The sequence below is a fragment of the Pleurodeles waltl genome, chromosome 5 (genome assembly GCF_031143425.1).
Source record: "Pleurodeles waltl isolate 20211129_DDA chromosome 5, aPleWal1.hap1.20221129, whole genome shotgun sequence".
Classification (NCBI taxonomy): Eukaryota; Metazoa; Chordata; class Amphibia; order Caudata; family Salamandridae; genus Pleurodeles; species Pleurodeles waltl.
The window spans coordinates 1401866758-1401883208 of record NC_090444.1 but is presented as its reverse complement, the minus strand read 5'-3'; the positions used below and the strand labels follow the sequence as shown (position 1 = coordinate 1401883208).

The window sequence follows — 16451 nt, the reverse complement described above, 5'->3', positions numbered from 1 at the left end:
TTAGTGGATCCAGTTGATGTTATTGCCACCTGCTCATGACACCGAACTACCATCTGCTCAGCAAGCTACCATTGAAGTCTGTCACTTGTATTAGTTAATTAAAAAATATTCTGTTTACACGATTTTGATTAGTGTCTCAGTGCAGCATCAACTGCTATAGAGTACTCAAAGCGTTAGGGTAGAACAGTGCTTAATTTGTAAATAAAAAGGTGCCGGTGCCCATAGCCCTCCTCTTAAACACGCGGCTGCTGCAATTCAATGCGCGACCACGGAATAATGAGGCAGCGTAATCCTGAAGCCATCTCGGGCCTCCTCAATCCATTTAAGCCACTCCCTGCCCCTTCAGCTCACTCTTGCAGCTTTCTGCTTTTTCTCATTGTGACGCTTTTATATTTTTTTCTTCCTCCGTCTTTCCCAAACGTGTCTTTTGCTCGCAGTAAATGCTTGAGGCAGAAGACTAAGTGCCAGCCCTCAAAAATAGGTGCTGGTGCTCCGCACCGGAAACAACAAGCACAAATTAAGCACTGGGGGAGGCACTTTATTCGGTTGTGAAGTGGCTTGTGATGTTTAGGAAAAAATGCATTATCAAACAGGAATCCTGTAGCTTTTCCTCTGAAACCCCCCTCTACATCAATTTGCGTTTTTTTTCTCAGAATCATTTTGTTCTAAAATCTTGTGATTTTTATATCCAAATTGAGACCTCTGCAAGCAGTTATTTCATGCTTTCACGTTGACCAAAAGCTTAACAAACTGCTTAGCCAAATTCTAATTCAAACCATTCAACGCATCTTTAGGGGGAATTAAATGCTGCTTTGTCCTGCTATACTATACCTCTTTGAAGTCCGTTTCTTCATCTGTTTTGTACTTCACAATGTATTTTCGAACATTTCCTGGAGCAGCATCCCACAAAACTCTCATGCTGCTGTGGGTAACATCTCTGATTCTTAGGTTTCCAGCACCGCCCAGTGGCACTTTGGGTAAAAACAAAAAATAATCATGCTAATGTTAATTCTCAGAGCAAGGCGATCAAAAATAAGAACTTGTGTGTTTTTTCTTCCTCCTTCTCAGCTTCCTAACTTGTAATCAGCAGATAAAATGAAAGCAATTAAAATGAGGATTATAAAAATGAGGTTCAGGGTACGTGAAGTGTACACTACGCGTTCTGTTGGTATCAATACACTTGACCATGCGTGGAGGCCTCTGATGATATATAACCAGCGGTGGAAGCGCACTAAAAAAAAGTATAGGAACTGTGAAGCTGCATGCAGTGGGGGCGGAGTCAGTGAGCGTGGGAGCGGGGTCAAAGATGTGGCTCAAAAAAATAAAATATTCTTCACATTTTTTTGGTCTTTCACTGTCAGGTAGCGACATATGAAAAAACGTGCAGCTTAAATGAAAAATAAATAAGAAAGTTGTTACTTATTGGGAAATGCGCTATAGTACAGTTTGAAACCTCCATTAGTTAATGCAATTCAGTGGTCTGTGTGTAATCAGAGAGCCACGGAATTAAGTCTTGGTTTGTACATTGGGGAAAATTGACTTGTATTTTTAGTGCTACAAGGTCACAGCTTGTGACAGAAAGCACTGGGAATATTTAATTCATTATTGTAAACCTGCATTACACACAGTATAAGATAGACTGCTACAAAATGCCCAAAATGTTTAAGAAAAAATGGTGCTTCCAAAAGATAGATTTTAGAAATATTTAGAGTGTATATAATGCATTTTTTACATTACTGTTCCTTCCGCAATATAAATACAATCACAATTAAAAACACACACTCCACAGCACAGTTGTAAAACTGTTTGCACTCCCAAAGGATGGCACTGGTGAAAAAGACACTGCTCTCCAAAATACCGTGTTTGTCATCACAAATCTTTGAGTGATTAGGTAGGTTAAAGCCAGTACTGGCTCTAAAGCATCTTTTACACTTGCAGATTAACTCGTTGAGCACATTTGCATGTCTCTCAGGCAGTAGGCCCCCCGGCAGGAAGATGTGTTTTGCTGCCTGCCCCACTTCGGTTTCGCATCACAGGAGACTCACTGTATGACACTTCAGCGGAAGCATATAAACTATCAGAACTAACCCTCCCGGGCAGTTGTCTTTTTACAAAAAGTAGGGGAACGGTGTTTCATAAATCATAAAAATATGGGCACGTAAGGACCCTCCGATCCCGCCCACTTGACCACTGTATAAAACCCTCACACAGTTTGTGTCTCAGTAACAAAACAGCTGAGGAAGTACATCTTGAGAGCAGACAGCAATTGAGGGCAAACGTTTTGGCATGTGCTAGTACTTACAGAATAATCTTCAATTTTGACAATATTGTCATATCCGCTGTCATTCTCCCCCTATTGTAAAACATTTCCCTTTGATCCAGTGACTGGATGCTGCCTCTAATTGACAGCATGTGATGGGTACGAAGAACAGAACTGCAAATAACTTACTACAGATGTAGTCACGTTGGCTCTCTACCCACTCCCCTCCTAATATGTTGCTAAAAATATGTTTGCGTAAGTAAATGCTTAATCTGATCAACTAGGTAGTGGAAAGGGGCCATGGGGGTCGGAATCTGCCTCATGAAAACCATATTCCCATGGAGTAATGGTAAAACATGCTGGCAGTGCAAACTTATCAAGGCACATGCCTCCTGAAAGCCACTGCAGCCTGTCAATACTTTGACACAGATGTCTACATTCACGCATCTGAAATCATTATTTCTGACCCTTTCAAAAATAAACTAGCACTGTTTTAAACAGACTTGTCCACCTGAGAGAAGGAGAACATATATATTCAAAGAGGGCCATATGGCACCAAGTTGACTGTGCTTCTCACGCCATTTAAGTGCCATGAGTTAGCAACAAATGGATCCAATTGGAGCAACAAAACTGGTGGATTCTGTTGATAAGAGAGGAGCGCAGCATTTGAGCTCTCAAATGTTAGCTGTACTGCATTATAACAAAGATGTCTCAAAACATACATGTGACTTCTTGAGCAGTGAGAGGGTCGCTGGTGAGTTCATCAAAGGTAGCATATAGTGTCACAGTGTATTCGGTATTGGGTATTAAATCTTCCAGCCTTACATCAGTCACCGAAGCACCAACACGCATCTGTGGGGTAGAAAAGGAGGCCATTTTAGGTAACTAATTACTTACTACTTTTCATTCCCAGTTTCTTCGCAAATGATAACAACGCCTGCCTGTGTCAATGTTTGCATCATGACTGGCATAGTGGACGAATATTTCATTTCTTTACGCTTATTTATTTATTTGTAAAAGATTGTCCACAAAGTACAACAATGAAGTGGCTCAGGGCTAATAATGGTCACTATAAACCTTCTGTTCCAACATTCCAATGTTTGTCTTTCTGTTTCTCCTTTGTTAATTTAGAACCTGCTACCTTCAATGGCTGGAATGTTCTGCCAGCCTTATAAACATTTTGCCTCACGCAGAGGTTGTATGCCAGTTACTGTTGGGCTATACTCACCTGCAGCTCAGGTTATAACTTGGATTCAGGGCCTTTAATAATCTACTGGTATTTAGTGACATGATGACAATGAAGGACTCTGCAAACACTACGCTCGTAAAGTCACAACTGTGAGTACTAATCATATCAATTGCGTCTATAGAAAACATGAAAACAATTGTGTCTGATTTATTGGAGTTTCACTCACTGTTGAAGCACTAAGATTGGGGATAGCAGATTTTTAAGATCTCTTACTTTTAGTCCAGTGTAATTAACAGATATTTTCCAAACACGCCTTTATTACACACTCAAACACAGACTACATTTTCAGCTGTACCCAGACTAAAAGGAATTACCACTTTTTCCTTTGAGGTCAAAGTTCACATGTTTAATTAGAAAGGCAGTTCCTGTCCTAACTTAAACAATTCTACAGAAAAATCGATGGCCTCACACAAAACTTTCCAATAAAACAGAAGCCTCTAAACCAAGAAATGTATGCCCAAAATATAACTTTTTCATAATCAAGGGAGTAGAACTGTTGACTAGCCACTCAAATAACCTCAAGCCACTTCCAGCTCAAAGATCCTATTAGAATACTAAGGGCCTGATTTAATGGAAAATGACGGTGCACGATGCTGTGCCAAATTTGGCAGCATTGTGCACCATTGTTTTCAAAATGCAAGGATGTGCCATATTTACTAGGTTACGGCACACCCTTGTGTTTCCCCCTGCACTGGTGCTAAATTAGCTGAAGTGAGCCAAAGCAGCCACCCTTGCACCGTAGTGCAACGATGGCTGTGTTGAGGGGGAGATTGTTTTTGTGCAGAAAGGAACACCTTCCTGCACCAAAACAATCTTAAATGGCGATTTGATCTTTCAGAAAGAGCATGAATCGAGGAGAAATGAAACCATTTCTCCTCATTGTGCAACTCTAACAACACCCCTGGGGTGGCGTTAGATTTTGGCGCTGCCTCAGGTTTACGAAAACTCGTAAATCTGAGGCAGCGTCAAAATTCAATGGGTTTTGCTGTGGCACGCCCAGAACAACACCCATTGCACGTCCCTTTCACACAAAGTGCTGCGTGTGAAGGGGCCGTATTTACAAGGTGACATTAAGCCACAAAAAGTGGCTTGACACCACCTTATAAATATGGCGCAGGGCATAGCACCACCAGAGAGTCACAAAAAGTGACATTCCGGTGGCGTTAGGAGCTCTTAAATATGCCCCTAAATCTCTACCACTATGTGGTTACTGGCGCTTACTGGTTAGGTTTATGTTTCATTAATCTCAACCTATTCCAATATGCAAGTAACATGAGCAAATATGCCTGACAAATGTACACATAGCAGTTAGGAACAAAACATGTTTTTCTCATAAGGGCTTTAGACAGTGTTTCCTCTGCCAAGTATGAATGAATACAAGAGCATTACTACTGGTTCGTTATTTTACTACAACCACAAATTAATATGTTTCAGACTCAAGGACTTGCATCACATAATGTAAACACTGGTTTTAACATTTCTGAAGAGCATGCTTTATATTTTTCACCTCCTTTTCTGTCGCTGGGATCGTCGCATTAACGGGCTCATATAATAACTGGTAACCAGTCGCCCCAGCAGCAGCTTCCCACTTTACGCGCATCGTTGTGGTCCCAATGTCATAAAGGTTCATGTTTCGAACAGATGGTATAGGCACTGTCAAAAAAGTTAAAATATGTTTCATTTTCACATTTTTTTTCAGATTTTTTTTTTTCAACTTTACAGGATACTCGGTTTACCAGTCTGGTACATTTTATGTACTCTGGTTTTAGGTTACTAAACCGCAAAAAAATGTCACTTTCTTCAAAAACATCTCAGATCATCTTCGGGTACTTGACACAAATCAATAACATCAATACAACACCAATATGTTCTGTTGATTAAGCCAACACCTCTAAAATGTATGGCCAGTTATGCTATTCTCTGATTATTTTCAGATGGTGTTTTCCAGAGAAATGGAAATGAATATTTGTTAAATAACACAAACAGAAACAACCAAAGTAATAGAGCTATTGGCAAGACTAATGTCTTTTAGCCATGTTATATAGCAGTGCGGCTGCTGTGCACTACGGGTAAAAGTTGCCAAAAAAACACTATGACATGGCCAGTGCTGGCCTCATCATATCAATTTTTTATGGTGGGAGGGATGGGCAACACAGACAACAGAAGGGAAGGTGAGAGGGAATGAGCAACACAGACAACAGGAGGGAGAGAGGTGGGCAATTAAAAAGCGCTATGACGCGGATAGAGCTGGATCCCTCATTTCACTTTTTTTGTTATGGCATATGGTGATGGGAGGGGTTAAAAGCAACATGTACAAGGAAGGGGGTTAAAAGCAACATGACAAGGGATGGGGTTAAAGTAACATGAACAAGGGAAGAGAGGGGGCACTAAGAGCCACATAGACAAAGGAGGGGGTTAAACAGAACATGGACAAGGGGGAAGAAGCATCATGGAAGAGGTGGAAGGGGTTACAAGCAACACAAAAAACGGGGGAGAGAGGGGGGTTAAAAGCCACACAAATTATAGGGGGGGGTGGTAAAATACAACATGGACAATAGGTGGGGAGGGAGGGGCTTTAAAAACAAACACAGAAAACGGGGAAGAAGGAGTTTTAAACGCAACATGGACAAGGGGTGGAGTAGAAGGGAAGAAGCAACATAACATGAAGAATTAAGACAAGTAAAAATAGTACTTCAATCACAGCAGAAGCAGTGGAAGGGCACTAATCAAGATGATGCAATCAGTACTTGGTCCATGCTCCACACTAAGGAAGAAGTGAAGCTAGCATGTGTTGGCCAATTAGGAGGCAGCAAATAAGAGTGACAATGAAGCCAGTGAATGGAGAGCAATTGGTGGGCTCCAAGCCCTTTGCTGTATACAATATCTCTTGCAGGTGATACCGAAAAGGGTTGACTGGCTGGATGGAGTATTGGGCTCACTCTGAAGAGGATACAGCGCACTCATTAGATTGTGCCCTCCCGCCAACCCTGTCCAGCAACAGCTTCTAGAAGCTTCGTCTATTCAAGATTGGACAATAGGAAAGGAGCACTTTTAGAATGTGGGCTTCTGGTTGGCAGAGGTATGCACCTGTCCAAGCAGGGACCACAATCCTAGTCAGGGTAAGTCAAAAACACACTGTGAATTGACCTGTGCTCCTCCTCTAGTAGCTTGGCACAGAGCAGTCAGGCTTAGCTTAAGATGCAATGTGTTAAGCCATTTGTGCAACACTTCAGACAGTAAAAAATTGAAAACACCACATAAAAAGATACCACACCTGGTTAGAAATATAGGATTGAATTTAATGAACAGAACAGGACCACAATGACAAACATCCAATAAGTGCATCATGAGTTATGATTTTTTTAAATTATACACTGAATTGTAGTGCTTAAAAGCATACAGCACCAACTAGGGCCATCTGGTCGTGCTAGACCTGGTCAAATCTAAAAGTTCAGGCCAACCATGATGGAGCGCAGATCGGACACAAGGATCAGACTTACCCCAATGAAAAGTACCCAATTTGCGTCAACATCAAGGGAGATACGACCAGCAAAGGAGGTGATGAGTCATCATCGAACCTTAGGTTGGAGGAGATGCATTGGCTCCGGGTCGCACAAAGTCATAGATGAGTAGGCGATGCAAAGGCCTCAATCCTTGCAGAAGCAGCGGTGCATCAGCATTAATGTACATGGGCTGTTTTTGAGTGGTGCAACGGCGTCGATGTGGGGATTCTTGCTGATGCAGCACTTTACACCCACTGGTTTGGCAGCACTTGGTAGGGCAACACTCAGAGATGGCAGAGTACAGGTGTTGTAGTGGGTGAGTTGGAAGTCTTTTGTCTCCCTGAGACGTCAGAAAACAGAAGGCCAATCAGCAGGCCCTTGGAATCACTCTGGTTGTTGGGTTCAAGTGATGTGATTCCAGTCCTTCTCACCCAGGCAAGGAGAGCAGCAGGCAGCAGGTCAGCATAGCAAGAAAGCAGTTATTCCAGAACAGCAGTCCAGCAGAGTGGCAGTTCTTGTAGCACCTCAGCAGTGCTTTTGCCTGGCAGAGTATCCACAGATCTAGAAGTAGACTGTCTTGGTAGGGTCAGAAGGTCACTTCTTAAATGCGCTTGTCGCCAAACTGTAGTAAATTCATTCTCCTACAAACTTCTTAATATATTTATTTATTTCCAACCACCAGTGTGAGACTCCCTCGCCTGCCCAGTAGCTCTCCTCATACTGTCACTGTCACTCTTCTCAGAATCTTAGCAATGCTAGGTGTAGGAAGTTGGCTCTGTATGTGCTATTTCAAAGTAAGGAATAGCATGCACAGAGTCCAAGGGTTCCCCTTAGATGTAAAATAGTGGTAAAAAGAGATAATACTAATGCTCTATTTTGTGGTAGTGTGGTCGAGCAGTAGGCTTATCCAAGGAGTAGTGTTAAGCATTTGTTGTACATACACCTAGACAATAAATGAGGTACACACACTCAGAGACAAATCCAGCCAATAGGTTTTGTATAGAAAAATATCTTTTCTTAGTTTATTTTAAGAACCACAGGTTCAAATTTAACATGTAATATCTTGTTTGAAAGGTATTGCAGGTAAGTACATTAGGAACTTTGAATCATTTCAATTGCATGTATACTTTTCAAGTTATTCACAAATAGCTATTTTAAAAGTGGACACAGTGCAATTTTCACAGTTCCTGGGGGAGGTAAGTTTTTGTTAGTTTTACCAGGTAAGTAAGACACTTACAGGGTTCAGTTCTTGGTCCAAGGTAGCCCACCGTTGGGGGTTCAGAGCAATCCCAAAGTTACCACACCAGCAGCTCAGGGCCGGTCAGGTGCAGAGTTCAAAGTGGTGCCCAAAACGCATAGGCGTCAATGGAGAGAAGGGGGTGCCCCGGTTCCAGTCTGCCAGCAGGTAAGTACCCGCGTCTTCGGAGGGCAGACCAGGGGGGTTTTGTAGGGCACCGGGGGGGACACAAGCCCACACAGAAATTTCACCCTCAGCGGCGCGGGGGCGGCCGGGTGCAGTGTTAGAACAAGCGTCGGGTTCGCAATGGAAGTCAATGAGAGATCAAGGGATCTCTTCAGCGCTGCAGGCAGGCAAGGGGGGGCTTCCTCGGGGAAACCTCCACTTGGGCAAGGGAGAGGGACTCCTGGGGGTCACTTCTGCAGTGAAAGTCCGGTCCTTCAGGTCCTGGGGGCTGCGGGTGCAGGGTCTTTTCCAGGCGTCGGGACTTAGGTTTCAGAGAGTCGCGGTCAGGGGAAGCCTCGGGATTCCCTCTGCAGGCGGCGCTGTGGGGGCTCAGGGGGGACAGGTTTTGGTACTCACAGTCGTAGAGTAGTCCGGGGGTCCTCCCTGAGGTGTTGGTTCTCCACCAGCCGAGTCGGGGTCGCCGGGTGCAGTGTTGCAAGTCTCACGCTTCTTGCGGGGAGATTGCAGGGTTCTTTAAAGCTGCTCCTTTGGATAAAGTTGCAGTCTTTTTGGAGCAGGTCCGCTGTCCTCGGGAGTTTCTTGTCGTCGTCGAAGCAGGGCAGTCCTCAGAGGATGCAGAGGTCGCTGGTCCCTTTGGAAGGCGTCGCTGGAGCAGGGTTCTTTGGAAGGCAGGAGACAGGCCGGTGAGTTTCTGGAGCCAAGGCAGTTGTTGTCTTCTGGTCTTCCTCTGCAGGGGTTTTCAGCTAGGCAGTCCTTCTTCTTGTTGTTGCAGGAATCTAAATCTTTAGGTTCAGGGAAGCCCTTAAATACTAAATTTAAGGGCGTGTTTAGGTCTGGGGGGTTAGTAGCCAATGGCTACTAGCCCTGAGGGTGGGTACACCCTCTTTGTGCCTCCTCCCAAGGGGAGGGGGTCACATTCCTATCCCTATTGGGGGAATCCTCCTTCTTCAAGATGGAGGATTTCTAAAAGTCAGAGGCACCTCAGCTCAGGACACCTTAGGGGCTGTCCTGACTGGCCAGTGACTCCTCCTTGTTTTTCTCATTATCTCTCCTGGACTTGCCGCCAAAAGTGGGGGCTGGGTCCAGGAGGCGGGCATCTCCACTAGCTGGAGTGCCCTTGGGCATTGTAACATGAAGCTTGAGCCTTTGAAGCTCACTGCTAGGTGTTACAGTTCCTGCAGGGGGGAGGTGTGAAGCACCTCCACCCAGAGCAGGCTTTGTTTCTGTCCTCGGAGAGCACAAAGGCTCTCACCGCATGAGGTCAGACACTCGTCTCTCAGCAGCAGGCTGGCATAGACCAGTCAGTCCTGCACTGAACAATTGGGTAAAATACAGGGGGTATCTCTAAGATGCCCTCTGTGTGCATTTTTTAATAAATCCAACACTGGCATCAGTGTGGGTTTATTATTCTGAGAAGTTTGATACTAAACTTCCCAGTATTCAGTGTAGCCATTATGGAGCTGTGGAGTTCGTTTTTGACAGACTCCCAGCCCATATACTCTTATGGCTACCCTGCACTTACAATGTCTAAGGTTTTGCTTAGACACTGTAGGGGCATAGTGCTCATGCACATATGCCCTCACCTGTGGTATAGTGCACCCTGCCTTAGGGCTGTAAGGCCTACTAGAGGGGTGACTTACCTATGCCACAGGCAGTGGGAGGTTGGCATGGCACCCTGAGGGGAGTGCCATGTCGACTTAGTCATTTTCTCCCCATCAGCACACACAAGCTGGCAAGCAGTGTGTCTGTGCTGAGTGAGGGGTCCCTAGGGTGGCATAAGACATGCTGCAGCCCTTAGAGACCTTCCCTGGCATCATGGCCCTTGGTACCAGGGGTACCAGTTACAAGGGACTTACCTAGGTGCCAGGGTTGTGCCAATTGTGGAAACAATGGTACATTTTAGGTGAAAGAACACTGGTGCTGGGGCCTGGTTAGCAGGGTCCCAGCACACTTCTCAGTCAAGTCAGCATCAGTATCAGGCAAAAAGTGGGGGGTAACTGCAACAGGGAGCCATTTCTTTACACTAGGATTCTGCTGGACACCATGGTGACAGGAAGACGTGGCATGAGACAAGCCCATTACAACACCCCTCTTGGAATTGTATTGTTGATTCGTCTGCCAGCTACAGTTTCTGAAATAAAGTTCTCCAAAGGCCAAGGTGAGGTTTTGGCTGGAAAGATACCCAGTTTATTTGAAGATATGGTAACGAGCTACTGCTAATTGGGTATAGCGTATTTAAAACCAGTGACTGACAATCAGCTTGACTGGGGGCGTGGCCACTGTATGCCCTCGATTGCTGTTGCAAAGTAAATTATATTGTGGCATGGCCTCACCGACTGGGGGAGAAATGTGCTTCCAATCTCTCGGATGCTGTTGAGCCACCTCCGATAGAGAAGCAACTCACGGCTGAGCACTGCCATATACTTTTACAGCCTGTAGCCCGGCCCACCTCGGTGGCCCTGTGGTGACAGGGACCACGGGTGAGCCCGAGGCGAGGCTACAGTGCCTCCTGCTGGGACATTTAGATCTTGTTGTGACCTGTCTGGACCTTGCTTACCCTACAGCTGTATTCGGCGGCAGTAGGGGGAGAATGACGAACCCGGGACAGTGGCAGTGAACTCTTGTGTGGTGCGGGACGGCCAGCCGAGCACGGCCACGCAATAAAGATCCATTGGCTGGGTGACTGACCACCCCCACTAGCCAACTCAGAATAGCACTCACCTGAGAGTCTGCACCTGTGGGAACGCTGGTGGTGCGGGCACACCCGGGCTTGCGGTGCACCACCCCTTGAAGCTGCCGCAAAGACTACATGAAGAGGAGCATGGCCTGAGGCTACTGCTGTGGTTGAGACACCTGTTGGAGATCCAGGTGAGAGGGTGAGGGCCTTTGGGCCTTGTGTAGCCTTGGTAACATGAATGTTTGGGGGACAACACTGGCACCTTATCAACACTGCTGCTTAGATGTATCACCAGCTTATGAGAAGATGTGGGGGTGCCCCGGTTCCCCCCTCAGTTGTGCGCCCAGGAGGACTGGGTCAAACTACCTAAACAATACTCACCTACCATAAGCCTGCCCTCAACATCAACATTGATGGCTGCTCTGCACTCTCCTCCTCTAGCAACTTTTTGTATTTTCTGGGCTGGCTGGGCAGAGGCCTGGGATGGACTGTGACTGCTCCCCTCAAGGCTTCGCATTCTTAACATCGTTTGTTCACACTGTCGTGAGCGGCCCGACAGGACCGGTACTTGTACCACTGTGCACATTGCCTGATTGCTTGCCAACATGGAGGTGAGTTGTTTCCTGCCTGCATACGACAGATACCTAAGCCCATTACTTGACTACAGGTCAGGGTGACCCCAAGCACTGCACCCTGCTATTTGAGCATGCGGGAGACTCTGACAGTAGAGGTCTTGCAGAGAGTGCAGAAGGTGGGGCAGCTGACCCCCGCCCGGTGGCGACTCTTCCTCAGATATGGCCACCATTAAAAATGAGCTGCGTGCAGGCTTCTGAGCCATTGATGGCCATTTCGACAACCTAACTACCTACCTGGACCGCATGGGTAAACGGTTGCACCACCAAAAACTGTGACGTGATGGTTCTGAAGACCACATTTGGACCCTTGAGGTTGACACCAGAGGCATACAGAAACGGCTGGAAAAAGTTGAAAAGATCCTAAAAAAAAGTGGCAATAAAGAACGAAGATCTCGAGACATGATCTTGATGAAATAATCTACGCATTCTTGGCCTCACAAAAACTACGGACACTGGTTATATGGATCTCTTCATCAGATTCCTCCTCCTTGATAATTTTGCCCATGACAAATTTTCTTCTACTTTTACAGTGAAGCAGGCATACAGGTCCCCGGGCTCTAGACCACCCCACCACCCAGCCATGGTCTGTCCTGCTAGATTTCTTAATTGTTGTGACCACAATGTGGTCCTGAGATTGGTATGTGAGTCGGACACCTTTACCTTTCAGGGTATGCAGCTCTCATTCTACCCCAACTACGCTATTGCTGTGCAAAGTTCCCACCGCAAGTTCAATGATGCAAAAGCTGCACTACGCAAACTGGAACTCACATTTGCTAGATGGCAAGACTCGATTTTTTGATAATCCGGAGGATGTGTTGGCCTTCTGTAAACTACACAGGAAAGATAATTCCTTGAGTTGTGACAAAGCCCCAGTGTCATCTAACACATAACATCAGATGACTCAGGAGTCTGAACTGGCTACATCTGACTGATTACACTGACGCTGTTCTGACACCTATGTGCCGATTCACCCCAGGCGTTGCTGATCCAGCCAAATCACTGGACACTAGTCTCCTTGACATTTTGCTTTCCTTCCACAGCATCAAAAATACTTATGCCTATTATGATCACAGGGCTTGGTTAACGTACCAATGCCCTCCCCCAGGCGTGTATCACCCTTACAATAATTTATTGTGTTGTTATGTTTCTGTTTAAGTGGATGTTGTTTTCAAGTCTTCTAGGGATTCTCTGGGCACTGCTGGGTCCGGTGTGGGTACGGCATTGTTAGTTAATATGATGCTACTTTTGTATGATCATCACAGATTTGGATTTCTAACACAACAGGTGCACATGGTTCACATCCATCTTGCTTCTTTCCATACAGACACACAGGGACCATGACATTTCGCTAGAACTTAAGCTCATGACGTGGAACATCAGGGGCATCAACAACCCACGCAAGGGCAAGTTGGTCCTTCAGTATCTCACCCGGCAGGGGATCAATGTTGCTTTCCTCCAGGACACCCACCTGTCCCCCAGTGGGCCTCACCACTGTGCCTCCCACTGAGGCCCATATAGATATTTTTCGAGGTACAGCACATACTCCCGGGGTGTATGCACATTGATCCACGAATCCATACCGTTTCATCCTACAGTGCAATACACAGATGCAAACGGCAGGTATGTGGCCCTTTCGGGCTCACTTACCGGTCAGATGGTCCTCTTTCTGTACATATACGACCCGAACACGAAAGACAATCAGCTAGACTGTCACAAGCGCCCAAATGTTCATAGATTGGATAAATATGTTACATTTATTACAAAAGTAAGGATGTATGCACACTAGCAAAATATTTAGTGTAATGTTGTTATGGTTCACAAAATGTTCGGACAAGTGGCTCAGATTGTTGTGAAAGCAATTATTCCTCTAAAACCAGGTGATTAAAATGAATGTTTCTCAGGGTATTTTTTACTGGTTTGCTGTTTTCAGTCTAACTAACGCACTGAAAATATAACTGAGACGTCTTGCTGTTGAGTCCTAGTTCTACAACGTACTTTGGCATAAAAGAACATATAAACGAGCTGAAGCCTCCATCATCTGCACACAAGCTGCCAGAATTAATTATATACCTGGGACGGAAATATTCACGGCATTGTATCACATACTTTGCAGATGCGGTCTGCCTTGTAAATCTCAAGCACCTTAGCGCATTCATATGTGGCAGCCGTTTTAATTCTGTGATGTGCGTGACCCTTCCACTGCCCTTGGAGACGGAGACCACTTGAGGGTCCCAGAGCAGAGCTCCAGGCCTGCAGCTTGGCTCAAGCAGTAACTTGGGCCATTGCCTTGAGCGTATCATGCGTAATAAGTATCAGGTGTAAATGTATGAATATGGCCCTGCGGGGAAAAAAAAAATTGGCGTTTTTACTCCTTGACTCCAAGGCAATATCGTGTTAGTCAGACTAAACTTCATGTGCTGGCTGCTGTCGTTCATGGCAGTAAAAGGTTTCCTCATAACTCCATGAGGGCCTGTGTGGTGTCGAAAGCTAACAATAAAACATGCACTTGTTCCTAATAAACGTAGCATTCTTGCACGACTGCGTCCTGTTTCTCCCTTTGTATATATTTTTAAAACAGGAACACACTGAATAACCTGTCACTAAGTAGCAGGAAACATTGAACAGGGCAAAGTAGCACATTTATATATCAATTGTCTATTGTTCATTTGCTTTGTTTTATGCCCGCATTTCTAATTTTGTCCTTGCAATCCGAATATCAAAAAAGAATTATAATGATTCACAGCGAACATGACAATTCGAGACTCAATAAATTATTTAATGTGATTTTTTAATAAAAATGAAGCGCTTAATCATGGATATAGGAATAGAAAAGAAGTGAATCACAAAATTGAGGAGTCAGATGTACATAAAAGCAAACATAATAGGCAGAAGAGGGCAGCTGTACAGAATAATGAAAAATCACAAGCTAAGACATGTCTCGGAGAGGAGGGTAGTTCATCATAAATTGGAATAGCTTGACCTATGATCTCGAGCCCTGCCTCAACTACTGACACTGGAAGATGGACGCCTTCCTATACCGATTAGCGGTATTGCTCGCAGGTATGCTACATTTTCAGGTTATTTATGGGGTAATTCCTTTGGATTACAGAGACACTATTCACTGTTTATGAGTCAAACGATCACTAAACGATTAAACGTGTGTTTCATAACTACTTTATGCATAAACAAGCCCATCAACAGATGACAATGGCAGAATCTTACGCAAAGTCAGTAACTGTGGACATTTACGCACGAATTTGGAATAGCAAATACGAATGCAGCAGTCGATGTAGGGACAGGAGGAGGCTTATTTCTGGGAGAAGGCAGGAAGATGCCAACTGGAAAGTAGTAAATAGTCACAAAGTCAGAACTTCATAGATGTTCAAAGCTCCTGCCAGTAGGGTTTGTTGAAAATCTATTCTTTCTGCCAAGAGTCTAGTGTATGTACAATTAGATATATGAAAAACAAACACTGCTAGGGAGGCAGCTTTAGAGTTCAGGGTTTTCTCCACCAGAGAAAGTTTTACTGGTATAGAAAAATAATAAATGTTTGATGTAGTAATACACACACACACACAAATCACAAACACAGAGGCAGTTGCCTGTGCTGAGGATGATTCCCTGAGATTAGTGTTGAGGGATAATCATGTACATGTATGACTTGTGCTGATGTTTATGATTACTCGAAAATCTCCTGAATTTTGTCTCAATAAACCTATAATGAATATTCTTCTGACTTAAGACTATAGTCCAAGGTCATATGCTGTCCTATATCCTTTTCCATAAGTGTCAACCAATGGGTGGGGGGGGGGGGTGGGGGTGAGAGAAAGAGAGAGAGAGTTAGTGTGTGTGTGTTTTCATTGTGTTGGAATGCTCCCCATGGCAGTGGAATAAAAAAAAACACTGGTACTAATAAAAAGATGGTGAAAGAATGTAAAAAAAGTGAAGTAAACAGAACCAATAAGGCCCTTCTTGTGAGTGTCCACTTTAGTTCTGATGGGTATAGTAATGCCAGTTACGAGCTCCATTGGAATTGTGAGATCAGAGGGAACATTGTGCACCGATTTACTTTTGCTCAGAGATTGTGGCTACTAAAGCAGTGAAAATCTCTGGGTGAAAGTTCAGACAATACTCATAAGTTTCTTGTGGACTCATAATTGGACCTACTGATTCCCCATTACTTAGTGGACCCTGAGGGTCCATCTCACAAATGCCTGATTTTACACACCTCCAGGGTTACCAGCACCTCCATTAACTCCAAGGATGAGGAAATAAAGGCACATTTCCGTGGTCACTTTCATTGAGGGCCTATGTCATTATAAAAGATGGAAGGAATTATATCAGAGCATGAAAATATTGTTGTCCCGTGAAAATGTTCCTTAATATGTTTGTGTCATATTTATGTCTTATTTTAGGACTGTCATTAAGCATTTCACTCCACTGCCAAACTGTCCATGAGAGGTAAAGAGTTGGGGAACAAGGCGGCTTTTGCATCTTGCACCAAGACACTCTATCATACTGCCTCCAGTACCTAAGGTGTGGGCTAAATTTGCGTCAATTGCTTTTACGAAATAAAGTGAAATTATGGGGAAATTATATGAAATTACGGTCCTGGGCTATGTTTGCCAAGAAGGCTGACATAAATACGCCATGTGGCATAATGGCGTCTGTAAGAAATTGGGGTTGTTGATTGACTAGAGCGTC

At 44.6% G+C, this 16451-nt stretch overlaps 1 protein-coding gene across 3 annotated transcripts in view; it reads right to left on the bottom strand.

The window, feature by feature from the left end:
* COL12A1 (collagen type XII alpha 1 chain) overlaps positions 1 to 16451 on the bottom strand; it is a 307200-nt gene that overhangs the window by 173582 nt on the left and 117167 nt on the right. For all 3 annotated transcript variants that reach the window (XM_069235673.1, XM_069235672.1, XM_069235674.1), the window contains 3 exons: positions 5017 to 5162; positions 2983 to 3112; positions 832 to 971 (listed from right to left, as the gene is read on the bottom strand). In XM_069235673.1, the coding sequence (XP_069091774.1) occupies positions 832 to 971; positions 2983 to 3112; positions 5017 to 5162 (416 nt within the window). The remainder of the gene's footprint in view (positions 1 to 831; positions 972 to 2982; positions 3113 to 5016; positions 5163 to 16451) is intronic.